At 48.7% G+C, this 27,843-nt stretch overlaps 1 protein-coding gene across 13 annotated transcripts; it reads right to left on the bottom strand.

Annotated features, from left to right (window-relative positions):
* Window positions 1-1,686: 1,686 nt before the first annotated feature.
* Window positions 1,687-27,775, bottom strand: HOXB3 (homeobox B3). 13 transcript variants are annotated; one of them, XM_054088202.1, is made up of 5 exons: window positions 27,181-27,775; window positions 25,781-26,028; window positions 11,380-11,439; window positions 5,300-5,853; window positions 1,689-4,255 (listed from the first exon to the last, which is right to left on the bottom strand). In XM_054088202.1, exons 4-5 carry the CDS (start codon window positions 5,733-5,735, stop codon window positions 3,489-3,491), a joined length of 1,203 nt encoding a protein of 400 aa, XP_053944177.1. In that variant the 5' UTR covers window positions 5,736-5,853; window positions 11,380-11,439; window positions 25,781-26,028; window positions 27,181-27,775; the 3' UTR covers window positions 1,689-3,488. The 13 variants fall into 13 exon arrangements, with proteins under 13 accessions (XP_053944181.1, XP_053944177.1, XP_053944173.1 ...); XM_054088198.1 differs by having other exon boundaries at window positions 25,781-27,775; XM_054088203.1 differs by lacking the exons at window positions 25,781-26,028; window positions 27,181-27,775 and adding an exon at window positions 22,061-22,079.
* Window positions 27,776-27,843: the final 68 nt, after the last annotated feature.

Below are 27,843 nucleotides of genomic sequence, written 5' to 3'. Positions count from 1 at the left end.
GAAATTGTCTTAAATCCACCCAGTCTCGGCCGATCACGACTGATGTACAAATGAGTAGTTGAGTTGATGATTTCTTGCTTGTTTGGTTTACAGCGGAGTTTTGGGGGTGTCGGGCTTTGTCTTGAGGCTGTCTGTTCCTTACAGCTGCTGGAGGGATGGAGCCGTTCACTGGGGGGCTGGGATACAGCGAAAGAGTTTGGGATGCGAAAGGAAATTCTTCCCAGCAGCTCCCAACAGTCCTGGGTGCTTTCACTGACACTGAAGTTACAACGGGGGGAGGAAAAAAAGAAAAAAAAAAAAAAAAGAAGAATGAAAAAAGAACCTCTTGGGGAAAGAGGGATTTTTCCCACGCACCAGGCGGAGGCACAAGGAAAGAAATCTCCCCGCTCCAGGGGAGAAGCATCTCTTTGTGCCAATAAATGCACAGCGTTAGGGAACGATTGAGAAATTCGATAACTGTAAGACAAACCCGGGCCTGCCTCTTTGATGGAGTCAAACCGTGGATATGAGGAGCTATAGAAGAAAGGGAGAGGAGCCACGCTCCGAGCCTCGGAATTGCCTTCTCCTTCCCGATTTTAGCCAAATCTTGGGAATCCCTGACACAAACCCCAGCAACATGGCGACCGGGATGCGAAGCTGGGAAAAATGTATGCGGGGGGGGGGAGACCCCCTGGCAGAGCCCAAGCCAAGCCAGGCTCTTGTTTTTCGAGCCGACCCCAGCCTGCACGCTTTTATGCTTTTCAGTTCCAGCATCCCCGAACGGCAGCCCGCTCTCTGCACGGATGGGCATCGCCCGGCCCCATCCAGGGAGAAAAACAAGCCCTGTCTCTGCTGCACCGTTATTTATTGTTGCGCGAAGGTTATAATTATTAACCTGGAACTTCATTTATTATGAGACATCAAGAATGGAAAGAAGCACAAGACCATTTCTCATGTAAGCCTTTCTCCTCTCGGCCTGTGTCTTCCAGGCTCCTGTGGGTGTCCGTGGCTGAGCAGGGATGTTCCTGGCTGAGAACACCTGGGTGTGTAAACCCGGACACACGCACACACCCCTTGTTCCTGCTACCCAGCTCTTGTTTTCGGTGCTTTTTCTCCCTTTTCTCTGGCCAGAAATCGAAATCCCCTCTCCTGTCCCCTTTCCATCACCCACCGGCGTCCTCCGAGCCTGGCAGGCAGTTCACCTCCTTTCCTGAACCTTTTTATCGTTTTATCAAGACTTTAAACCCTGGCTGCTTGACGTTTTCTTAGGGGTTTGGAGCATAAAAGGTGAATTATTAACGATGTTATCCCATTTGCTTTTGCTGCTGGTGTTCTCCCTTCTGCTACCGCTCACAACGTAACGTTTGGCCGCGGTTTTTTTCCCCTTTTAATAAATACTAAATAACGATTTAAGATGCGTGTGTGGGTCCGAGGGGGTGCAGGGGTTTGCACACGTGTGTGTGAGGGGTGTGCACATGTGTGTGTAGGCATGTGTGCCTGTATTGGGGTGCACATATCCGTGTACTCTAATAATAATTACAGTAAGGAATTTAATTTCTCTTCGGGTTTAAGGTCCCTGCATGGAAACTCTGGACCCTTTTTCTTTTTTCTTTTTTTTTTTTTTTCTGGTGATTAATCTTTTTCCTTTGTTTTCATACCATGCCCAATGGCAGCTCGGCTCCGGCGCCACGTGACGCCTTTGTGGCCGCGGGCGCGGGCCGGGACCGCGCAAAGGCCGCGCAGGGGCCGCGCAGGGGGTGGCGGGACCGCTTCGCGCCCGAACCCCCGCGGTTTCACCCCAAACTGAGCGCGCAGACGGGAACCCCGCTGCCTGGACTCATCGAGGGGTCCCTTCCCTGCCTCCCTTCCGTCGTTTTCATCCACTAATTATCTATTTTTGGCTCTAAATCCGACTGATCGGACAAGATAAAATTGATAACAGAAAGTTTATTCAAGAATTGTTCAACAGACAACTCTTAAGCGAGGAAATAAAATAACTACTGTAAGAACAAAGAAATCTCCCCAAAGAGGAGGAGTGTGGTGAGAGGGAGGGATTCGCTATAGTTCTAATTCAGGACTATACAATTACTGTCTGGTTCTGCTCTCATGCCTCCAGTAGAACTAATTACATTATTCATAAGTACGAAGGTAACATAAAACTACTGGTCTTCCTAAATTACAATAACTAAAATAAGCTTGTTGTACAATGACAAGGAAACACAATGTCCTTTATAACAAGTAAATACTAAAAAAGTACATTTTGATTCTTTTTTTTCCTCATATAAATACATAATATTGGGGATAAATAATACAAAAAAAAAGGAAAATATTTTAAACTGGCTATAACCAATAAATATATATGAATGTTCACCAGAACACACACCTATTGAAGGGCGTCTCGACTGAGTTGGACGAACACCCTTCAAAGTTGTTTTTATACCCATTATATGTAAACTCTAAGTGCAACAAAGATGTCCAGACAAGAAAGCATTAGCAAATACTAGAGATCCATTCACTTCTGCTTCGATTGAAGGACATTCCATTTGTTCAAATATACCCTGTTTTCACGTAAGGTCAAGAGAAGAAGAGGAAAGAAGCGTAGGACTTCTAAGTCTTAAGATTGCTTTTCTGTTAACAAACCCTAAGAAAAATACTCCCAAAACAAAAAAACCTGGCATCATCGAATGGAGACTCACGTCATCAGAGGCGAAAGTGGGAAAATATTCAGACCTGTCAACTCTTTCTTCCTCTCTTTGGGCTGTTGTTGTTCGGGGGGGGCAGCTTAAGTATTTGAAAATCTCAGTTCCCAAACCTTTTGCGATTCTTAGACCTCTCTTCTTATAATTTTTTAAATTATTATTTTTGAAAAGGGAGGTGGGGCCGGAGAGGAAGAATGTGAATCCACCGTGTTGGCAGGTTTGTATATTTGCAGTTTATGTGGGAACTGGTGGGAAGTTCCTTGTCAAAAAAGGCTGCCCTTCCTCTGCAGGCTGAAAGAAAAGCACGAGGTTCCTCTTGAGAAGGGCTTGGAGAGGAGGGTAGTTTCCTTGCGAATCTCTTTCGATTGCATATGCACACACGGGTGCGTGGTTACATAGATGCAGAAACACCAACTGCAAGACTTGGCTGGCTGACTATTCTCGGTTCCAGTGTCCAAGATTTATTTGTGATGATCCATACTTGGCTTATAAAGGAAGGATGATGCTGATAAAAATCTACCAGATTCTCACAAAACTACCCCAAACCCATTTCAGAAGCATTTGTGTTGAAACACTCTTCAGAGAGAGAGCTGCTCTTGGCAGTAAATACTGAAGTGGTTGGAAATTGTGCCCAGTAAAACCCAGAAATAATGAGAGCCAGCACAGCAGCCTGGTAGAAATTGCCCTGTCAAAGAAAAAAAGAAAACAGCTCAACACAAATGTTCCTGAAGGAAATCCTGCCCTTTTCCCCTCTCCCATGCCCCATGGTGAGGTCCCATCTGCTTCACTTGAGCCTGTCCCTGCTTCCTATCACAGGTGGGTCAGCTTGGGCGCCTCTTGGATTCTGCCCTGAGAAGAAGCGTGGTGCGTGGTAAGGTCTGTGTAGGTGGGGTGGGTCTCGCATGGTCCATGGTGCTGGCTCGGGGGCATCTGCGGAGGCCCATTGTAGTCCATGTTGGCAGCCTGGTGATGTGGCAGATGGTTGAGGCCATAAAGGGATGGGCCAGAGGTGGGCATAGAATCCACATAGTTACCTCCAACATAGACGGGGCTTCCCTGCATACTGGGAGTCCCATAGGCTACCCCGTTCCCTTGTAAGACGTGGGGGTCATACTCAGGGGCCGTGTTGGCGTATTTCTGTTGGGAGGGGCAGCCTTTGATGGGATTTTGGTAGTTAGTTGACATGGCATAGGCGTTTTGGTGGGGCTTATTGAAAGAAGGCGGTGAGGGGGCATCATAGTTACTGCTCATGGTGTGCAAGGCATTCATAAATCCAGCAGAGGATTGCATGGGCTGGGGTGGGCTGCCAGTTGGGGAAGGCCCTCCAGAGGAGGACCCCATGCCTTTTGACTTCTGATCTTTCTTATACTTCATCCTCCTGTTCTGGAACCAGATCTTGATCTGCCTCTCGCTGAGGTTCAGCAGGTTGGCCATCTCCACACGCCGGGGCCTGCACAGGTAGCGGTTGAAGTGGAATTCCTTCTCCAGCTCCACCAGCTGAGCGCTGGTGTAGGCTGTGCGGGCTCTCTTGGAGGCCGAGGAGCCTGGAGGGCTTTTCTCGCCACTGCAGGTTTCTGCTGTCCATGAAATGAAATAAAAGATAATTACTTACATGCAGAAATTGAATGCATCGTTTCTTAATAAATCCTGGAACAGGCACAAGAGTTCGACCCCCCTCTTTCCCTCACCCCTTTACATTAGCCTGCACTCCATAATCATGTCATTTATTAAGAGTTCTGTTCTCCAAAGCTGCCCCTGGTTTATGAAAATTTGATCATGTCATGTAGGAAAGGATTCCAGGGCCATTTATTCAGGAGTCGATTATTTCCAACAGATAATTTTGAGAAAATAATATTTGGCAGGGGGACAGTCACTGCAAAGCCAATTAACACTAACACAGCTCGGTGTTGGGAGGTAGTTTGCTTGCCGAGGTACGATTGCACACACAAACGCATGCCTCGTGTGTCCTGTATTTGTTTAACACAAATACTTTCATTTACACTGCTAAACACTGAATCACATTTGTGCCTTCCTTTTTGTGAGATAAATGTGTATTTAACAAATAAATTATATTAACATAAAGTGAAGGGTGTACAGCAAAGTTTGTATGAATATATTTGTCAGAACAGTAATATTTCTGCACTGATTTTTTTTCTTGATCACATTAGTAATGCGCATGTACACATGCAAAGCATCCTTGTGTTCATGCATATGCTCTATATATGCACACATATACTCAGAGAGGACCGTATTTACTGCTGTGCCTGGAGGCAGGGAGGTGGAAAGATAACGAGCACTCTGCTTTAGCATTGCGAGGTTGAGCAGTGGGTGTACATTTTTGTGTATCTGCATCCCCACAGTCAGATGTCGGCTGTGTACAACCACCTGGTTATGTTTCCCTGTGGTGCTCCGGATACATTTAAAATAAACCAAGTGTGCCCAGTCAGTGCTGCAGAATGGGCCAAGGCTCACGCAGCCTGGACGGGGCATGTGGCTCACAGTCTTGGGATCTTGCCCAGCACCGGGATCCTCACTGGATCCACTCCCCACCCTCCAAAAAAGACCACTCTGGCCGGTGGCCATTTAGGAAAGCGGAGAGTTACAAAAGCAGAGCCGGGTACCTGTGCTAGGGGAGCTGTTTTTCTGTTTGGAGTTTTGCCTTGATTCTTTCATCCAGGGGAAAATCTGCTTGGTGAGACTGGTGTTTGCACTGAGGTTGGCTTTGCTGGGGGCACTTTTACCGCTCCCCGACTGGTTATTGCTGTTGCTACTGGTGCTGTTGGTGGCAGGGTTTGGGGGCGGCGAAACAGGGGGAGGCGGATGGTGCTCCTGCGGCAAACTTGGACGCATGCAGCTCCCGTTCAGGTCTTTACTTTTTGTGTGTGGGGTTGTGTTGCCAAGAGACTGGAGGGAGCAGGCGGACCGCTGGTAGTCGTTCTCCACATGAGAGGCTGGTTGGAAGGGCTGCTGGGGACCCTCGTAGCCGAACCCATTGGCACTCCCATAGGAGTAACCCCCAAAGAGCGTGGAGCTGTCGTAGTACGTTGTCTTCTGCATCTCTGGGACTCCTCAAAATGATTTTTCTGGCTACCAGGGTCTTGACACCCCTATGGCAGAACATTGGCACCCCAAGGCCACGTGACAGGCCGTTTCCAGCTGTCTGTTGGAAGCTGACCTGAAAGGTTAGGAGAAAACACACAATAATAGTACCCAGCCTATGAATCCATCTTGGGGCCTGAAAGGCCCATGACATGAATAGGGTCCCGCAGAACAGGGCGAACAGATGCTTTGAGCAGATTTTGTCCTGCGTGCAGCCAAAGGAGGCTCAACAAATGTTACAGTGCAAAAGTGCTGAGCAGATTTTGGGGGGTAGTTTTCCTCGTTAGTTGGTTGTTTGCACCTTTTTTTTCCTTGGAAGATAGCACCCAGGTTGTGTAACTACATTGCGCTCTGCAAGTACACGTGGTATCATTTGCACACGTCTATTTACTTCTATATTTATCTGTGTACATATATACACCCGCACACGCATGCGCCTCCACATAAATGTGTGTGTATTTGTAGATATGGGCATCATGTCCACGTATTCATGTCCAGATAACACACACATTAATGTAAATATTAGAACACAGAGTGGATAATTGCTAGCTACAAGTATGAAAGGAATGAAAGCTTGCTTTCTTACCCCTGACCTATTCAAAACAGGCATTCACACGCATAAACACCAACGAGACCTTATACCATCGGAAATTAAATGTATGCTAAGTTTACTGTAGGGCATCTGCCCAGTATATTTGGTTTTAAACTGAAAATAACAACCAGTTAATATCCAGGTAACGGTGTCCTGACACAGTTGGCTGCGTTTGCTGTTTGCACAGGGAGTCACAATGTCTTTGGAATTCAGTGCAAATATTTTAAGCAGATTTAAGCAGGGGCATGGATTCAAGAATGTGCTTCCTTTGGCCTGTTTGTTAGTTTCTTGCTTTGGCAGCACAGGTTGTATTTAGAAAACACTCCCTTTCCTTGCTGCACTGCTTTGTACTCTGGTCCTGTATCTAAAACTGCCATTGGCAAGATGGGATCCCGAAACCAGTTTAATTGCTGTTGGTTTTTTTTTCTTGGAAAACAAATGCGTCACCAGGCCATTTGCTCTTAACTTTCTACCCCTTTGATTTTTCATCGTTCCTCCCTCTCTCAATCCAACCTCAAAAAGTCTGAAAACCTAGCCCAAAGCTTCAAACTACAGAACGAATCATTCCTTTTTTTTTACTTCCTCTGTCTGGCCTTTTAATTTTCCTTTATCTCTTTCTTTCCATTTCTTTTCTCAAAGCATAAACTTTCTCTACTATAAAGACAGAGTGAAAATACCCTTAGAAATATGAAAACTATCTCGACCTGAAAACACTGTGATGTGTGAGGATCAATCAGGCAGCACACGTATTTTAAAAGGCAGAGACTTCTCCCTGCAGCTCAGAGTTTGCAAGGAGCCACTGTGTATTTTGTTTGGAAATTGATATCCATTGTATATTTAATTGTATCTCTTGTATATTTAATTTTATCTGGGCTCTTTCATTCTCTAAAATAAAATAAAATAAACTCTGTGGAGATAAAGTCTAATGCGATATTTCTAAGTACCGAGGTTTAACAGAAGCCACAGCTCGACAATAAATAACATCTTTTTTCCCCGTCTCTGACTGCTGTGTTCTTATGTCATGTCATTCGAAACCACCGTACGCTCTTAACACAGCCTCAGCCAACGAGCCCGCGAAGGGACTGCTTTGCTTTTTTACACTGATTAAATCCTTTATGCATTCCCAAATCTGTACGGTATCTTCCACGGAGATATATTATTGTCTGCAGAGAGGATGATATCCTTGCTGGGAGTGATCCTCATTTGCTTGCCTCGCCATGATAAATATGTCTTATTAAAAAGTCCACTCCGCTACCCAAGCCGAGAAGCTGTGAATTAATTAACAAACAGCAGCGCCGTTATTATGAATAGGTTTGCTGAAAATATCTGCGAGGGCAGAGGTGGGAATTTCTCCAAGGCCTTCCTGTCTGGCATAGGTTTCTTAAAAAAAAAAAAACAATTCACAAACCAAACCCAACCAGAACCGAGGGCAGAGGCTCAGCTCAAAATAACAGCGACGATTTTTTTTTTTCGTTGTTTAAATGTCCATAAAATAAATTTACAACCCCCTTCGCCCAGAAGCTCGCTCGCTTGTGGCTTCCACAGCAGATTTGCTTTGTACCTCATCTCTCAGCGCCTCACAAATGCCGCTCATTTATCTTCGCCGGGGACGGCCGCAATCCTAATTATTTACTCCAAGGAATTGTTGGGTTTTTTTTTTTAAAGAATCTCAGGCAGAATAATAAATATTCGATTATCTCCCGTTCCAATTAAACCCGGGCGGGATCCGCGCGGGGTGGTTCATCACGCTCCAAGTTTCACTTTGCGAGCGGTAACATTTAACCACCAACTCTTTGCTGCAACTTTTGAGTGCGAGGATTTAGAGACATTTGGAGGAAACAAAAAAAAAAATCCAAAACAGAATGTGGGGAGGGGGCAAGAGGACAGGGGCTACGGGGAGGGGGCTGCTCGGGCAAAATCAGGCGGCCGAGGGAAAAAGATAAAAGCAACGGAAGGCAGAGGTGTCCTCCTGCAAAGCCATCCCCTCCATGTTGGAAATCCTAAATTCACAACCTGTGTTATGAAGAAGAGCAGCGCCTTTCCCCTCCCCCTGCCCCCCAGGTACATTTTCCACAACCGGCGAAAACGGGGAGAGCCCCGCTTTTAATTTAAATTATTATTAATAATAAATATTCTAAACGTGCCCTTAACAATAGGTCGGCTGCTCGGAAAGAGCTCAAATCCCAGCGACTGCCTTGCGGTGGATACGCCTGGAAAATAGAGACACATTCCTAAAATTTCCCTCTTCCCTCCCCCCACAACCGAGCTTCACCCCAACCAGAACTCCCCAGTTGTAAAGCACGGGAGGGGGGGAGAAAGGGCCCTGGATGAGGGCTGCAAAAGAGTCTCTGCGTGGAAGGAAGCTTAAAGCTTGTGAACTCTTCTTGAACCGAGATTGGAGTCATATGGTCATAAATCATTGGGACATATACTCCGCCATTCACAAAGTGATAGCCTATTTGAGTCCGGCTTACCTTAGTCTCTGACGAGCAAAGCACAGGCAGACATAATATATTTTCACATCCAGCATCCACGCAATCAATAAGCAAGGAATGACCCCCCTTCCTTTAAAAACGTTAAAGGAATATACGAAAGAGAGGAAAAAAATCCAGCATATGCTTGTGTATATGTATAAAAAACCAGCCAAAACAGAGGGGGAGGGGGCTGAGCCAGTGGAGCTTTCGGTTACGGCCGCTCAAATTGTCTCTCTGTCTCCGTTTGGGAAGAGAAAAAAAAATCAAGATGCTTTCCAGCTTCCAAGATGTGCAGAAAAGCTGAGGGCTTTGAATGGACAAACCCTGAGGTTGTGGTTGCCCTATAGACTGGTACGCGCTGCTCACTGATAACAATGGCCTCTGCTTTAGCACGGCAAAGGGGAAGAAGGGAAAGGAGAAGGGAAAAAAAAAAGAAAGAAAGAAAAGCTGAACACAACAACCACACCACCACCACCACCCCCCCCCCTTTTAACTATGCAATGCTTGGCTGGGATTAAAATAATAACGAAAAGAATCCAGGCTACGGGGGGTGGGCGAGGGGGGATAAAGCGGAGGGGGTATTTAAAAATAAAGATTTGGTCGGGATTGCCGGGCGAAGCCACCGAACAGCGTCACTAGTGAAAAATTATGCTAATTGCAGACGTGGTGGACAGAGGCCTAGGCGGAAAGATAGCAAAGCTTGCCTTTGATTCACGTGTTTAACAATTAGGTGTCAATTTATGCTAATAAACCGTTTCAACATAGTCATAGTGTGTATGTCCCCCCCTCCCTCTCAGCGGCGGCGACCGCGGCGCTTTCAACAGCCGGTGCCTCCCTCCCCCGGCCCTGCGGCCGCCGCGGGCTCCCGGCAGAGCCCCCCCCCGCGGGACCCCCCGTTTCTGGGGACGGGGGGGGGGACGGGAGCCGCCGGCCCCCGTGTTTGCCAGGGGAAAAGAGCGGAGGAGTGGCGGGGTTGGGGGGATCTCTTGTGTTGATGCAACTGCGCAGCCCCGCGTAACTTCGGCGTTAAAGTTTATGCGTCCCAGAGTCTGGGGGGCTCCTCTGGGCGGGGAGGCGGTGTGCGGTCTGCGGGAGGGGGTTCAGGGCGCAAAGCACCCCCAGGGGAGGCCGAGGCAGCGCGGGACTGAACAATAAATCTGATTATTATTGCTATTATTAATAACGCAGTTATTGCTATGCAAGGCGCTGCTGCTGTCGCCACGGGAGATTTATGCCTCTCCGCGCTCCCACACGGCTGCCGAAGGCAGAAACTCGCCAAGATGCGTGTTGGGGAAAGTCTGTGACGAGGAGGGGCTGAAGAGTGGGAGGAAGGAATTGAGGTGTCTGCACTTTTTTTTTTTTTCCTTTTTTTTTTAAGTGCTACTTTTGTTTCGCATCGCAATTATCTCCCCTCCTTTAATTCTGGCGCTCGCTCTTCTGGGTTAAAGTGCTGACGGGGGGGAATTTGCGTTGAGCAAAGCAAGAAAAAGAGGGAGTACAAAGGCTCTGGGACTTCGCTGGGAAGGTACGAGCCGTGCGAGAGTTGGCAGAGCCCTTTTTGTGTGTGTGCGGGCAGCTTCGGGCTGGTAACTCTGGCAAGAAAAGGAAGGGTATCCAAGTCACCATTTGACTTTTGAGAGGACTTACTCTGGGTTGGACAGCCAAGGTTTTCTAGGTGATGGATAAACTCTTATCCCAAGGACTCGGTGTTTCCAGCTATTGTTCTGGCTGCAGCGCTCAGGTCCCAGACGTGAGGGTTTCGACCAGGGGACATCACTATTGCCATTTCTTTTTTTGTTGTTTTTTATCCCCCATCTGACTTTTTATGAACTACTCTGCCATAAATCTTCTGCTACGGGATAGTTCCTATTTTTGGAGCCCCGGCGTTGAAATCCCAGGGAAGGAAAGAGGAAAAACTGTCGTGGAGTACATTTCAAAGACTTCTCTGTAGGTGAAATACTCTCTAGGTTTCTGAACATGACTGGTTTGGAGTACCTAGGCAATAGAAACACCTCGAATTCTGCAAGGAACTCCTCTGAAGTGCTAAATTTTGTTTTAACCTTAACTGGCAGGCGAAAAAAATCCCTATTAAGAAGCTCGTTGCACGCTTATATACAGAGCTCCTGTAAGTAGATTTTTTTAGGCTCCCTGTGATGTTGCCGTCTTTGCTCTGGTTGCAGCTTATTTTTCTTGAAAATGTAACTACCTCGCACTCGTCATGAAATCAGCATCAAATGTTGCAGTCTGGCTGGGTTCCCCTTCAAAGGCAGGACAGGAAATATCTTCCATTTAAAACATTCCCTCAAAGTTACGGCCATAAATCACAAAGTTTAAAGACAAGGCAGTAGCAAAATGAAAATACTGAGCTGAAATCCAGGGCAGCCGTGCTTGTTCTGGGGTTGGAGGAGGGGAGGGAGAAAGAGAAAAGTCGCGTTGGGTGACTTTAGAGGAGGAATGGCTTCCAAGCCGGAGTCAGAGGGAGACAGGGGAGACACAGACAGACAGGGGACCAGGTAAGATACCCAGCAAAACTCACCAGTTCTCGGGTGGATGATCCAGCAAACACGAGGCAGCGGCGGACTTTGAGAAAGGAGAACTGGGGAGGGGGGAAAGGGGAAAAAAAAAGTATGAAACTTCGGTCAGAAAAGCTTGGACAAGGGGATTCATCACAGAGAGAAACCTTTGGGTGGAAATGGTGAGGAGATGGGCTCTAATGAACAAAAGCCCTCGCATTTCCTCTGAGATTCTCTTCCATCCAAGCAACTACAGTATTTCTAGGGATCGCACTGGGTCTCCGTCCATTGGGAACCCAATATTCTCATCGCGGGGGGTGAGGACACCAGGTTAATTTCGGTAAATCTGATACAACCTCTGGCTCCCCGGCGCTTCCTTCCACCTCACCCCGTGGAAACCCCCCGGCAAGGGAAACCCTTGGCCCATTCTGGAGTTCGTGATGGAAATGGTTTGGCGTCAACCATGGGCTATTCGTCCACGGCTGGTGGAGAACTCTGAACGTAATTTAAGTATATACATATTCGGAAGGGTTTGGGTTAATTTCTGGTAGTAATTTCAGAATTAAACGCGTTTAAGACACTAAATATATGCAGTTAATTAGCTCGGGGTTCAACAATGGGATAACAGTAGGGAAAATAGGAGGCCGTTTTCCTGAACGGCAAGAAAGCCTTAAGGATACGGAATGTTTTTTCGTATTTCTCCAATGTGGTCGGCCACGAAGGAGGGAGAGGACAGAGATGCTTTATAGTGTTCGAGGACACCATTTACACAGCAGTGATTTGGTATCAGAATTAACGGTATCGAGCCGTAAACATTTTTAAAGTCACGCCGAAATTTATCACCACAGCTTTGGCACGAAGGGCTCGGAAGGGAGAAAGAAGAGGAGAAAGAAAAAGCAATCTCATTTAAAAATATTTTCGTTGTGGGAAACATTCAATCGCTTTAATAATCCTGTTTCCGTTCTGTATGTTGATGTTATTAATCTCAAATAAAAATGTTCCCCTCGCACCCCTACTCTGCTTGTGACAACATCTCCGAGTCCATAAATCACCCGCGGATGCTTCCTGACCTTCTCCAGTCGGCGGCCTATGGCTGGATTTTTTATTAGTATTATTATTACATGCCCGCACGCTTTAATACACACTTTTGGCAATATTCCACTTACATCACAGCCTTGCCCGCTTAACTGGGGCTTTTCAGTTCCCTCTGTAGAGCACACACAGAGATTTGTAGAGAGGAGGGGAAAAAAATAGAAGAAGAAAATACACCCACCCCACCCCCTACCCCGCTTTCTGCGCCGTGAGCTCAGCAAACGCGGGCTGAGCCTCGGCAAGTTCCTCCCACGCAGAGCCCGGGGAGGAAGAGGAGAAGTGGGCAGCCCGAGAGGAGGTGGAGAAAAGAGGGAAAATTTATTTGGAGTGGATGTGGGAGGGAGGAGGGGAAAAAAGAGAAACAAACAAACAACCGAAAAGAAGCTGGCATAAATAACGGCTCCAGCAAGGGGGGGGGTGTCTTTGTTTTTCTTTGTTTCTCATTTATTCCCTCGCAGTACGGACAGAACTGAGCGAGTCATTCTCCCCCACACCCCTTCCCTTGGGTGTTCTTTGTTTTGATTTGCCTTTTTTTTTTGCTCTATTTTGGGTTATCATTTTTTGCGTGTCCTGCCCGGCCTCTGCTCGCCATGCACCCCCCGGAGCGGGGGGGGAGCCCCGCAGCACCTATAGCGCAGCCCTCCCGCGGGCTGCTCACCCACAGCCACCCGGCCCAGTTTCTGTCTAAAGAGAAGGAGTTTGCCTTGACTCCACGGAGAGCCCGAGGGAGGGTAGCACTCGGAGGAGGAGGGGAGAGTTATGGAGGGTCCAGGACCTCCTGAAACGCCAAACAGAAGCCAGCTCGGATAAGAAATCAAAATGAAACTGAGTGAGCAGTGGGTTTGCCTTGACGGATTAGACCTTTTTCTTCCCCTGACCTTTGCTTAGAAGAGCAATAACTCACCAGGTTAATGATCAATCAGCGGAAGTGCTTTGGAATTGCCTCCAAAAATACGAAACACAAATAACAACCGGGCGGGCACAGAACTCCCAGAGTCCTGGCGGGGCTGGGCGCTCCCGACCCCCTCACCACCCGCTCCCCCGGGTCCGCCCGCCTCCAAAAGCATCTCCTGGCCCCAGAGGTGGGGGTGAGGTGCGGCTAGGAGGGACGGGGAGGGCATGTGGGGGTGCGCGGGGTGAGAGCAGACGGCATTTGCGATATCAGCGGGCTACAAAGAGCTATTTTGGGAGCAGCCACCAGAGACGGGCTGGGAATCACCATCTCTACTTTTTTTCTCACACACATCCCCCCCCCCCGCCCCAAATGCCAAAATAATAGCTTGAATTATGCGCTCACGTGACTGGGACACGTCAACCTTTTGCCCATTTTATACAGAATCGGTAAATGTCCGGATCCCCGCTCCAGTCTCACTAATTCCCCCCATCAGCAAATTCCCCAAACTTGGTGGGCAGTCGGGCAGGAGATACCCCTCGCTCCCTCCCTCCCGCCGCAGTTGGGGCTGCCCTGGCCTTTGCGGAGCTCGGGGTTGGTTTTTTTTCTTCTTTTTTTTTTTTCCTTGTTAGTTTTCCTTTCATTTTTTATATTTTAACCTGAAGGCGGAAGAGGCGAACAAACACCAACGAGGAAAGCGACCGCAGCAGCCACCGCTCCCAAAGCCTCAGCGTCCAGACAGGTGGCAAAGACGATGGAAACGAAGGCAAAAAAATAACGGGTTTGGGGAGTAGGAAAAAAAAAAGAGAGGGGGGTCCCTGCTTGCCCGCCGACGGGGCAGCGCCCAGAGGCCCTGGGGACGGGGTCTTCACCCCCCGGAGCCGCCACCCGGCACGGCACAGGCTCGTCTGCTTCCTACGCTCACGTCCAGGCTCCCCATTTCTTCCCATTTTAACCCCAATCCTCCTCCTTCTCACAAGGAAAAAAAACCAAAAACACAAAAACAAAATCAGAAAAGAGAGAGAGGGAAGGAGAAAATGAAGATTCAAAGCTTTTCTCCCACTGCCCTTCTACTCCCGGGAGGACCAGGCACCCACGCTACCGCCGTGGCCGTTTCTGTGACAAAAGGAAGGAATTCAGTTATTTTTTGCAATGATACTCGCCTGAATCCAGGACCCGGCCGGCGCTGAAGAACGAGCTGGGCATGGGGGAGAAGGGACCTGGGAGGAGAAATCAGTTCCATTTTACCTGCTTCCTTCTGATCATTTATGAAAACTAACAATTCCTGAGGATGGAGTCTCAGGAAAGGGACAAGCAAGTGGTCCGTGGCATGATACTTCTCTGTTTTGGGATGTTTACACCGAATATTTCTCGTCTGTAGGGACCCGCACGGCTCCCAGCGAGCCCCGCACCCTCCCCGAGCCCGGGCACCCAGCACCGCGGCCTCGCTAAAAGGCGCTCTCGCCGCAAGGATGTGCGGTCCTCACTCTCATCACCATATCAAAGGGCTCCCACCCATCCCATCTCTTAGTTAATTTTTAATTAGGCGGGAAAGCTTTGTGAACGGTAAAGTTTAACGCAGCAGAAGGCTTGGAGATGGAAGCGGGGATTTTAAATCCTATTTTTAAGAGGGAGGCGAGCAAAGAGATGCTCGCTCTCGCCGAGACAGCAACACGCGTGTTTTTCAGAACGATGCCATTCCTACACCCATCACAGCCCTGGGAAGAGGGAATAACCTGCCTAGGGAGATAACTCGAAGTAACCCAGCTGTTGAGAGCTAGTCCACCCCAAAAAGCCTTATCTCAGTGCCCCTGGATTTACCCGTTGCTGTTGCGCCACAAAGAGGAGCTGAGCTCTCAGATCCTCCCTCCACAGCAGAGATCACATCCCTCACGCTGGAAATAAACTCGATTTTCAGGGAGGACGGGAGAAACGAAAACTAGAAGGGTAGGAAAAAATCTTCCTGCCCTGAAGTTTCCTGTCCCAAAAAAAAAGAGCAGAAGCGGGAGCACCACCAACGTATAGATCTGTAGGGTTACATGGCAGAAAGTGTCCATTAATATCAATTTACTTCAATGAAAACTTTGGTGCTTCATGAAGTTGATGATTTATGATAAAATCAATTAAATTACGGCCACTTAGGCCCTGCGCTTTCTTCTCAGATTTCATTCGCCAACAGATCAAGCGCTTGGTAAAAAATTTCGAGTTTAGCTGGAGGCGAGTAAAGATAATTCTGAAGCTGAGGAAATTTAATGCAAAGCAATTTTCAGCAAAAAAAAAAAAAGAGGCGGTTGTGTATCCGAGCTCCTGCTCTCTGCCAATATCCTAGTTCGCCCCGGGAAATATTAGACACTGAGTCAAAACTTTTCCACTTTCGTAATGTATGAGGACATTTTTAGAACTGGCAGCTTGTCCTGGGGACTGAGTTATTTTCTCCCTCCGAGAGAAAGGAACCCAAGGAGAACAGAGACGACAAATATATATATATTTAGAAAAACTTTCCAGGTTTAATTCGATTTCTTGGTGGTTTTCTTTTCCTCCCTACAAAGGATTTTCCTGTCTCGCTCTTAAAATACACATCGGGCGTTCACGGGGGAGGGGTCGGATGGATTTTTTTTTTGAGCCAGAAATTAATAACACAAATCCGTAGAAAATAACACAACCGATATTCCCACGCTAAGTCTCGCCCTCCCGGCCATTTCCCTTGCAATCTCAGAAACTGCGATTGAGAGAAATGACCCATTTTCTAGGACTTCCCTTCTGCAAACCCAAACAAATCTTGAACCTTTTAAAAAGTCTGATATTTCCAGGCTCGAACTCCCCCGACTGGCAACGCTCTTTATGCCAAATGTAGAAGAGTTTCAGCCTTACCCATTTCGGTCAGATGCATTGGCCGGCTAAAAGGAAAAGCAGCTCAGCTAACCAGATGTTTGTTGGTCACATCTGGCCACTACACGCAGACCTGGGGAGGGAAAACCCTCTCTGGACAGACACAGAGCTTGGGAAATCTTTCTTTTTTTCAGAAGCTCTCGTAATTAGGGTCTGCTTCACGTAAACAAAAAACTTTGTAGGGCCATAAATCACCATCACATACATTCTTCAGTTTAACACCCCGCTTTTCGAATGGGCTTTTGTAGTTCCTTTTTCAAACGAGAGAGAGGTGCTAAACCTTTAACAAATGTGTCCCAGACAAACTTTGGGGATAAACACGCCCTTGGAAAGAAACGGTTTAGCGGCCGGTCTTGGTTATGGACCCTGCGACATCGGTTTTGCTCATCTTCAGCTTCCCCGATCCTGCTCCCTCTTATTTTGTTATCAGGAAAAAGCCAGCTACAGTTCGCGGTGAGCCGGGGAGAAGCCTGTCAGAGCTTTCGGAGCAATTAATTACATCTCCCAACTCCCAGCGCCAGAGCTGAGAAGACAGGAAAGGCAGAGCTGCATCACTCTTTTATTTATTTAACTTCTTACCTGTGATACCGTCCAACCCGGGACTGCAAGAAGAAGGAGCGAAGCCGGATCGGGGCGGTGCGAATTCTCAACTGGAGCAGGCAAATTAAGGAGGAGAAACTACTCTATTGCAACCCGGTGGATCTTGCTGACGGCTTTCGCGGACGGTTCGGATCTTTTTTTTTCCCCCCCTCAAAGATGCTTTGATTTTTTTGGATTCGCTCGATTCACACGGAAAGGACTTCACATGGAGAAAAAGAGGAACTCTTCCAAAACAGCTTTAAGTATTGCAGGGATGCGGCCCCCTTTGCAGAGAGATATCGTGGGGAGGGGGTGAGGTGGGGGTGTTGGGGGGCGCACACGTTCCCCTTTAAAAAAAAAAAAAGCGCCCCTCAAGTCCTCCCCCTCTCCTGAATCCTTGGTTTCTCTCTGGAAAGCTGTTTCTCTTTATAAAGACTTAAAAATGTTGCAAGACGGTTCTAATACTGAGTGACAAGGGGTGCTGGAGAGAAGGGAACCAAATGGATTCTGGTTTTTAGAGCCAGTAGGAATTGGCCAGCCTTCAGTGTCAGGATTCAAAATCGATTCCATATGTCTGGGGAAAGGGGAAAAAACTAAGAAACGAAAGAATGAAGGAAAGAGAGAGAGAGAACGGGGTGGGGGGGTAAAAGTTATGCAAAATCCACCGGGTTTGTTACTTTCTTTCGCCCCCCCCAACTTCTCAGTAGCCTTGGGTAAATACCCTGTCAGAAAATCCTGCCCTTTTTCAGGGAACATTTTGGACTCTGGCTTTTGCAGCACAGGACGGGAGCGATACCGGTAGCAACAACCCAGATCCTGGAGGTTATTTTTAGACTCGGCTTTGCCGGAGCTGACCTCAGTGCGGGGAGAGGAAACAGGGATCTGGATGCTGGCGAAAGGGCGAAGCGTGCCTTGGCGCGGCGACGGCTCCCAAAAACCGGGAGGGAAAGGGGAAAGGAGGGAACAACCCCTCCCCACCGAAACAAACGCCCTCCAACACCCACACCGAGCTGGGCAGGGGGAGCGGCCGGAGCGCCGGATCCCGAGCAGGTGATGGGTTGGTTCGCAGGCGGTGGGACCGGGGATCGGGGCGGGTGGCCGGTCCCTCTCCGCACTTCCCCCCCCGCCCCAGAGCCTGCGGATTGCCATTCCCTATTGATTTTACCGGGATATCCTCGGAGAGAATTTGACCTGAAGTTTTTCAGGCTTCTCTCCTGACCTCTAGATACCGCTGCCAATAAAGCACTGATATATTTCGCTTTGAGTCGGACATCAAAAGGAGACGAAGCAGCAACGAGTGGGGATTTCTCCTTAACCCCTCCCCTCGTATCTGCTCTAAAAAAAAAAAAAAATAAAGGAGTCAAATCTCCACCACCGCCTCTGATTTATAGCCTTCCTTTTCAACCGGGATGGTTATGCGCAGGGAAGTGTTGAAATGTGGGGTTTGCCTTTTATTTCTTTCGTCTCCCCCCTCTCCACGAGTAAAAAAAAAAAAAGGAGAAAACTTCAAAGAAAACCGTCACTGTTTCCAAACTTTTGCCTGTTTAACTAGAAAGGGACCGAGCTCTTCCCTTTTGTCCATCCTGCCTGTGACTCTTGTTCGCCTCTCCTTTTAACTATGAAAATGAAGCAGCAACCCCAGCCCTGGGTCCTCCTCTCGCTCCCCGGATTTGGGGTGATGCTGGCTTCGCTCCGGGTCTCAGGAGAGGTGCCAGGGGGTTCTGTCGGGAACGGGGCACGGCAACCGCTGCCAGAATACCCTTCTAGGGGGAGAAAAAAATGGGGGAGAAGCCGTTGCCACGTCCTGCCCGCCCTGCCGCCGCGTAGCTCCGCGCCTAAGCCACGGGTTTCCGCGTTCTCCTCCTTTATGGCTCCGCTCCCTGCTCTCTGCTCCGCGCAGCTCTCGCCCTCCGAGGTGCTTTGATCTTAAACAACTACTGCCTGCAATAAATTATGAATTAAGGTGCTGTTGACTCATATTTACAACGTTAATAGCTTCCTCTTTGGGAAAAGATTGGGACTGTCTGGCCAAGAGGGGAAGGGAGAGAGATTTCTTTGAGTATGAGCTGGGATAAACACAGATTCTCGGCTCAGGAACTTCTGACGAGATGATGGGCAAGGAGAAAGGTTTTTTGGCACAGAAATTAATGAAATACGACTTGCTCGAGCTACCTGAAATAGTTTGTTCTCTCGTCCCGCCTCTTGAATACGCGTTCTGCCGTTTGTAACGCTAAGGCATAATGGCTGGTTTCTCGAAAAAAAAAACACTTTCAGAGAGTTCTTAAAGAAATACAGCTTAAACCTGGTAAGGAACTATTATTTTTAACGCTTGTGGGAGAGCAGCGAAGCTGTTGGGCGGCTGAGCTGGGAGAGGCGGTGGGGAGCTGCGCGGGGGCTGCGCGGAGGATGCGCGCGGCAAAGGCTTCTGCTCCGGACTTCCCTGCCCAGCTCTGGCCGAAAAGAAGCCCTTTCTCTGGGTCACCGCTAACAGCAGAGGGGAGAAACTTGGATTTTGGTGAGGATGGAGCTGATACGGGTTGGGGGAGCAGAGCCCTGAGGATCTGAGGCAGGAACAGACACCGAGGCAGTGCTCCACCGGTAACGGTGCCTTCCCTGCCCGGATTTGCACCACCAAAGCCCCTCTCTGTCCCGACCCCCACGCACAGCCCCCGGACAGGGACACAGCAGGACTGGGAGTCCTTGCCTTCCCCCGCCCGGCCCGGCTCCCAGCCTGGGTCTGGTGTCCCCTCTTCGTTCTGGAGTCCCCTCCAAGGTTTGAGGCTCTTCTCATGAGTATTGGGGTCCTTCCTCTGTTAAGGGGTGCCTTTCTGGATCTGGGTCTTCTAATGGAAGTGTGAAGTTGTTATCCTGGAGCCGAGCCTCTATTCTGACTCTAAAGCTCTTAATCAGGGTCTGGGGGTCCTATCCAGGGTCACATTCCGTGCCCGGAGCCCCTCCTCAGGCTCGGGCTCCCCTCCCTGGCCGCGAAGGCTGTGTCCTGGGGTGGGGGCAGTGTCCCCAGCACCAAGGCTCGACCGGGGCGACCCGGCAGCCCTCGGACACCCCGTCTCCTCCTGACATCTGATTATTAAAGGACGACACTCTCACAAAGGCGTCTGGATCGGAGATAAATAAAGCCCTGGTATTGATTTAAAGGGGACTGCCGCCCGGGGCGGGGACTGCGGGCTGGGTCTCCCGCACCCGACCCCGCAGCCGCCCCCCACCGAGTGCCGATTTCTCACGTTCAGCATCCGAAGCCAACAGGAAAAAAAAAAAAAAAACCAGAAAAAAAACCCCACAGTACAACAAAACAAAACACCACAGAATAAAATAAAGGGTGGGGAGAAAAGGAAGAGAGAGTCTGCATCCGTTTGAAGCCGACAACTTAAATTAATACGGGGCTTGACAGAGAATGATGCTGTATTTCTGGCACAGTCACCGTCCCTGGATCTCCCTTAATATTTAATGAAAGTCGCTGAGTTGCTCTAATTTTGCTACATAAAGGTTTACACTGGCAGACGGGGTTAAATATCCCCGCTTGGGCGGTGTGAGGCTTGGCTGGCGAGCAGAAGGGAGGAAAGGAAAGGAAAGAGGGGAAAAGCGGTGAATTTTCATCCGAGAATCCGGTGTGAACATTTAATCTTTGCTCCTGTTGTCAGTTTTATTGACTCCTCGCATGTTGGAGCTTGTAAAATATTTAAAAACGCGATCTTCCACTTCCTCCTGTCCTTTCAACACTCCCGGTTAGGACCAATTTGGTCCAGTTTGGAGCCGGGAGGGGAGGGCAGTGCCTGACTCCTCACCTCCAGCTTTCCGCGGAGGATGCGCTCCCTGCGCTGCCATTTAAGCAGGTAGCGGTGCCCCCGTTTGGGACACACGTCTCTTCCCCCAGTCTTCATCTCCTTCGCCCTCTCTCAGCGGCTAGAAAGAGATTTCCCTGTTCCAACTCAGCTATATTTTCCATAGGGACCACCAAAAAAGGAACAGCCGCCGGCCAGGTTCTGCTATATATTAAGCCTAATTTCAGAGCTGTTTCTCCTCGGAGCTCTGCTTTTTCAGAGGTAAATAACAGGCCCGGGTTCCTAAATAGAAAGACATTCCTTAGAGCACCTTCTCCAACTTTCATCACTACATGGTTATCCTCTCTCTCTCCATCCAACCCAGCGAGACCAGGGCGCTAGGAAGTCACGCAAAGTTATCCTCCTGCTAGAGAAGCACAAACGATTGACCGGCGATGGGTTTATTCCCCTTTCTGTGGCTGTCAGTGGTGACGGGGACAACCGGCCTCTGCCGGGGTCCCTGGGCAGCTCCCCAATTCCCGCAGATCCCCATTGTTCTGGATTTGATGGGCAAACCCCCCTTCCTGCCTGGGACCAGAGCCGAGCCTCTCTCAGAGGCAGCGACCTACCAGCCTTCCTGCCTCAATCTCTTTATCTTCTTTTCTTTCTTTTTTTTTTTTTTTTTTTTCATTATAAGTCCGATTTCTGTATCTGGTTTAAAATCGAGCATCTCCAGACATTGCCTTCCTTCCCTAAAGCAACCTGTCCTGTTCTCCAGCGAGCAGTCCTGCCCGTGGATGGGGAGAGGGAGCTGGGGACAAAATGAGTTATTGGTGAGAAAGGGATGCTGCAACGCAGGACTCCGAGCTGTAATTTTTGTATTAAGGTCGTGCTCTTTCCCTAGGTTTATACGCCAGTGAGGCGTTCCCGGTTTACCAAATTTATACAAATCTCTCCTTAATTGGTAATCACAGATGCTGTAATTTAAGACCCCCAGCTACAGAGCTTTCATATTAGCTGCTGATCTATTACTGTAAATCGTCTGAAATAATCAACTCCAGGGAGTGGGGTAGAGAGAGATCCTCGCTCTAAAATATCATCGCTTGCACATCATTTTCACTCTCGGAATGATTTATCTTGGACACCGCTATAAACAACACAACTCTCTCACAAACACACACACAATGGCAGCCGCGCTGCTGCTGACATGTTTATTGTAATAAATCAAGAAAGGGGGGAAGAAAAAAAAAGGAGGTTGCGAGGAGAGAGAGGGAGAGGGGGAGAGAGGAATATTCCTAAAAATATCAATGAAATGCCTCGATGGGTATAAACACACACAGCACCACGAGAAGAGGAATGGGAGGAAATGAAGACGGCTATTTGTCACATTTTACGACAATAACATTAATAACAAACAATAAATTTACATGGACATATAGACACGCTAGGAATTGGGAAGCCCCTGCTACTTACAATAATCCAGCCCTCGGCGTGGCTTCGTGGTTCCTGAGAATTGTTTTATTGCAGACTCCTCTCCTCCTCTCCCCCTCTTTCTCTCTCTCCCTCTCGCTCTTTCTCTCTTTTTTTTTTTTTCCCCAGCTAAGGCTTGTTTTTTAAAGGACAGTTGAATTTCACGTCAGACACAAGGAGACCATGTCTGCGATTTTCCTGACGAATACATATCTATTCTGCAACCTCTGCATTAATTATTTAATGAATCACGTGATGGGGAAGGGGGAAGGGGGTCTCTCCGTTCCATACTCAAAGGACCACTGTGACCTTCCACCGGAACAGGATTTTTTTAAAGAAGTTTCGAACTGCACGAAGCTTTCCCAGGCGGGCAGGACACCCCTCCCCGGGGATGCTCGCCCGGCTGTCTGGCATGGCTGTGCCAGTCTGGGATGGGGACGTGCAGGGGGTACCCACTTCCAACCCCTTTCTCCACGGAAGTGCACGATTTTGGGTGTATTTTCCCATTCTCTCTCCTGCCTGGAGCGGAGAACGTTCAAACCTTTTCCTAAATCTTCCCCGGAGGATGGCTTTGCTGGACCTTGGTTCAGCTAAACCACATCGTGTTTTTTTGCTGCTTCTTTTTTCCTTTTCCCCTTTCCTTTTTTTTTTTCTTTTTCCTTTTTCCTCTCCACACTGAGATTTTCATTACAACCTCCTACTGAATAGCACAACTGTTTTAGAGTCCAACCTAGCTGATATTTATATTCCATGTTTCAAAGAGCTCAGCCCTCCCTTCGCCAAAGTTCCAGGCCTTTTCTCCCCGCTGCTGTTATTGTTTGGCAAGCATTTATCGCGTTAAAAAAAAAAAATCAAATTTGGGCTCTGAGGAGCTGCCAAGTACAGGGATCCCGAAAAAAAAAAAAAAAAGCCTTGGCAACAAAGGGAGGCGCCGGGAAAGGCCGGGAGCAGCCGCCGAGCAGCAGCCAGGCGCGCTGCCCTGGCACAGCGGTGCCCGCACCCTGCCCAGGGCACGGGGGAGAAACTGTCACCCGGGAAATACTGTCACCCGGGAAAACCCAGCCAGGGGAATCTGAACGCCTCAGAGTGGTGCCCCAACGCTCATGGGTCTCCCCGAGCCCTGGCAGAGCTTCACCCCAGCCCTCAGCACCCTTGACCCCCCATCTCGGCTACACTGAGACTGAAATCCACCCCCTTCCACGGGCAAAGCCTGGAGGGAGCTCGTATTAAACGTAAAAATCAAATGTAAAAATCCTAAAAACGAGTTTTTTTCCTTTTAATCTGAACCCACCGGGCTGACGGCAGGGGGAGAGTTTGCCCTCCGCCCCCCCCGGCCAGGAAGGAGCGAGCGGGGAAGCTTCATTTTCAAAAGCCCTCGATTATTTCTGAATCGATTTTATCGAGTGAGAGCCGTTGTGGGGAGAGAGGCGTTTGGTCAAGAGGTGGGAGGAAGAAGCGGGGGGAAAGAAGGTGAATAAAAGGGGCCTCCGTGGCTGGGGGGGGGGGGCACGAGGGAGAAAACTTCGGGTGGGGGCTTTTATGGCAACTTAGGTCAATTCAGAAGCCGCAACTTTCGCTTCACACAACCACTTCTTTCTTTTTGTCATAAACCGAAGTGTCCCTGGGAATGGAGCTGGGTAAATAAATATAAAAAAAAAAGGGGGGGGGGAGGATCAGAGCTATTCCAGGCAGCAAACGGGCAGATACTCCCCTCCTTCACCTCCGCTGGTGTTTTTGGGTTTGTTTCATGCAAAAAGAAACACCGATGTCGGGTTTTTTTTTGTTTTAAAGCCCCCAGTTCAAAGGGTCGGAAACGCGGCCGTAAACAGCGGCTTCGCCTCCGAGGTGCCGTGATCAAAGCCGTTTTCTTTCTAAAGATAAAATGAACGTTTATATAGTGAGAAAGCGAGATTGATTTACGGATTTAAACACGCCGTTCTTATTGCGGATCATAAATCTGTCACCGGGGCTGAGAAACTCCCAACCCGCTCGCCCAGCTGAGCCGCCTTTAAAGCGACCCAGCGCTACATGGGGGCGGCACGACTCCCCCCCTCGGGCCCTAGACCGGGCAGACACCCCCCTCCTGATGTCCATGCATTTATAGGCATATATATATTTATTTTTCTTTCCTCTGTGCCCTTTTCTCTAGTAACTACACCTCAGAGGGGTTGTTCCACGCGATTTTTCTCACTCAATAACCCTATTTTTGACCAATTTGGGGACCAAAAGGAAACAAAGGGGTTCAGCATCCCGGCCGGGACGGGTGCCTGGCGGTCCCGGGATGGGGATCCCGGCTCGGGGGTCCCGAGGAGAGGTCACCCTCTGCCCGCTGGGATCCCCCGCGCCCCTCCGCGCCTCTCCGCGCAGCTCCGCGCCGGCAGCTGGGCACAGAGAGGCTTTTGAGAGAGCCGTGGGCAGGGGCGAAGTGGGAGGAGGTGCGGGGGGAGAGTGGGAGGGGGGAGAGGATGGAGAGGGTCTCTCGGAAACAAAGGAATTTCTGAAAATAAGAGGCGAGATGAGATGCCGGACTAGGGAAGCGGCGGGCCGTGGGCTTTGTCCTTCGGGCCAGGGTTGCGGTCGTTTTCCCCTGAATTATTTTTGTAAAGCAAAGAGCAAACAGCCTGCTCTGCAAACCAAACGGCTGCCGAGACTCCTCTCTTCTCTCTTTCTTTCTTACAAAGCAGCCAACAAACAAGCAAACACCAAAGGGCAAAGAGTGAGCCGGGCCCGGACTCAGAATGATTAAACCTAAAGAAGGCAGAAAAAACTCCATTCCTAAGCCCCTTCTCCACTCCTTTCTTCCCTCACCTTTCTCTCTCTGAGCCGGTTCCCCGTTTCCATGGCCCGAGACCGCGGTGAGGGCCGCGGGCCCCGCACACGCGGAGTTTTGCTGAGCTGCGGACCAGGCTGTTGCCCAGCACAATGTCCAGCCCTGGAGAGGTCAAGGGGTTTGCGAGGTCAGTCCCGGCCGCAATACACAGCTAATCGCCTAGAAAATGTGTCCCCTGCGTGAACTCTACCCCCCGATCCAGGCTTGCCAGCCGCTGGTTGACTCCCCAGTTTTGATTCTTTTCCTTCCCCACCGCATCCCCGCACGCTCCCGAGACGGGGCAGGAACCCCGGGAGCACCCGCACAGCCGGACAAGCAGCATCCTGGGACAAAGGCATCCTCAGGACACCCATTTCTCTGAGACACCCGCGTCCCGGGACACCCGCACCGCCAGGACACCCGCGTCCCGCAATATCCTCACCCTGGGACACCCGCACCCCCGCGCTCTGTCTCCTTTGGGCACTGCCAAGCGCTCCCCAAACCGGGCAGGGAGACCTTTTTGCTCGGAAACAAACAAACAAACAAACAAATAATTAAACGGAAAAGAAAGATTTTTCAGAAGGCCCCGGGGAGGGTAACCTCCCATCCCCCCGAGGCTCCTCGCACCAAAGCTCCGCAGGGCCAAGCTCCAAACACTCACAACCCCACACCGAGGAGGAATAAAACCCCTCTCGCGAGTCATCCGTCCGCAAACTTTCTCTGCCCTCTCCCCTCGCTCACATCGGTCCAAATGAAACGAGAAAACAGAAGGAAAACCTCGCACAGAATTCACGTGTTGTTTTTCTTTCTGCCTATTTTTTTTAGCTCCTTTTTCCCTTTGCTTTCCCCAGCTTTATCGTAAAAGGAGGCAATAAAACGATCAGAAATGCATGCCAAGAGAGCAGCTCTGTTACCTGGTTCGCTCCCACATCCTTTTTCCAACGCCCCAGAGACGGCCCTCATGGTTTGGGTGGTTTCTTCCAAAGTGAGAGGTCTGGGGGGAGGGGGTGGCTTGGGGGGAGTTTTGGTTTTGTTTCTCTCCCCCAAAAATAAAGCTTTCACCTTTACGATCCAGATTTTATTATTAATATTATTATTTCCCCTGCAGATTCCTGAAGGACTCCGGGTGCTTTTTTCCCAACAGACGGTCTGCGGAGATTTGCTGTTGAATAACAATGGGAAAAGGATAAGTATTTAAAGAAAAGAAGTGATTAATGATTTTCTGTATAATTCTCGCATTTTTCTTGGCTTCTGTCTGCTTATAATGGCTGTGAACTTTTAGGTCCTATAGAAATCTTCTTTTCTGCCCCTTCTATTCTATTCATACTTTCCAGCTTTGATTTGCCTCTATAGACCCCACATTCCTGGAAGCATATGTTTTGGGTTTTTTTAAAGAACGATTTTTTTGCCATTCTTAGAAGCACTATCTTGAAACTCACACCCTTTTTACAACCCCAGCAGATCAAAGAGAGAAACAGTAAAATAAAATGCAACAACAACAACAAAACACCCCAACCTCAGGCACTGCAATAAAATACAGCCCTTGCCACCCTCACTGGGGGGAAAAAAAAGAGAAACTTTAAAGGTTTCCAGTTGCTCCCTCTAAAAATGCGATAGTTAACCAAAAATACAGCCATAAATCCATTTTTTCCCTACACCAGAGCGTGTAACAGATCTGTACCATGTGACGACATTAATATAATTTTAAAGTATTAAAATGGCAATCGCAAGCAAACTCCACGGGCCTTTGTTTGAGCGGGGAGACTTTGGGGGACACTTTATTTGCAAGGTGGCCGTGCGGTGACTTCCTCCAAGCGAAGCAATAGCACATCCACACACTCTGCCTTTAAATATTTCAAGCCCTGCCTTTGTTTGTGAGCATTTCGGCCCTGCTGGGGGGTCTCGGAGAATTCCGTGCACATTGAACAAATAAGCAAAAGCTACATTTTTTTTCCTTTTAGAGGCAAGTATAAGAAAATGATTATTTTCTTCAGCTGGTGCGGAGGCTTCCTCCCCCCGCCGATCCCTTGCTAACAATAATCCTTTTTTTTATATATATATTTGTGACTTAGAACTGGAATGTTATTTCGTCCTGAACAGTATTTTTCGATAGTTTCTATGAGAAAGAAAATGAAAATTAATACAAGAGCTGCGGCTCACAAAAGAAGCCATTTGTCTTCTTGATTATCTATTTGCTTGTCAGGCTATGAGCTATCGCAGGAGTCAGCTCCTTTGTAATATAAAAATACACAGAAAACCTGCAAACACCGAGAAACATCTGTGCAAAAATTAGACTCATTAATGCATTAACTACCTTGGAGAAGGAGATTTGCTCTTATTTTTAAATCGAGAAGTCTCTCTAGAGAAATACAACGCTGCGTCCATTCCTCACAGCAAAGCGAAGCGCTAATGACTACCTCTGTTTTGTCTGAGACCGGTTTGGGAAGAGCATATTAATATATGCTTAGAACAAATAAATCATAATATGTAAGGCTTAGCAGTACTTAAGGCTGATGCACCCTATAGTCAAACATCTTTTGTTTTCATTAGGGACTTGAGGCTGTGCCATTGACAACAGAAATCCCTGAAAAAAAAAGAAACGAGCTGTTTAATTACTTTCTTTAAAATAGATTTTTTTTTTCCTCACCAAAACAAAAAGACAGAATCCCTTCCCTTAAAAAAAAAAAAAAAAACCAAACAAACACAACAACCACACCGTGTCAGATTCACAATGAAAAAATTTATTTCCAATTGCGGTTTTTTTTTCGCTTTTGTTCCTTTTCTTGGCTATTTACAGGTAATCCTGGACACCACGAAGGACAAAGGGAGGGGATGGAGGCGGCCGGGGAGTCGGGGGGAGCCTCGCCAAACCCCTGCCTCACCCCCTGCTCACTTCTCCCTCCGTAATTCACATTTTCAGTACAAAACTAGGCCAGACAGAGGGAAAGGAGTTTCTCCCCCGACCCTCACCCTGGGC

Source organism: Cuculus canorus, chromosome 25 (genome assembly GCF_017976375.1).
Source record: "Cuculus canorus isolate bCucCan1 chromosome 25, bCucCan1.pri, whole genome shotgun sequence".
Classification (NCBI taxonomy): Eukaryota; Metazoa; Chordata; class Aves; order Cuculiformes; family Cuculidae; genus Cuculus; species Cuculus canorus.
Note: the sequence above shows the minus strand (reverse complement) of the source record. Positions and strands in the feature narration are given on the sequence as shown.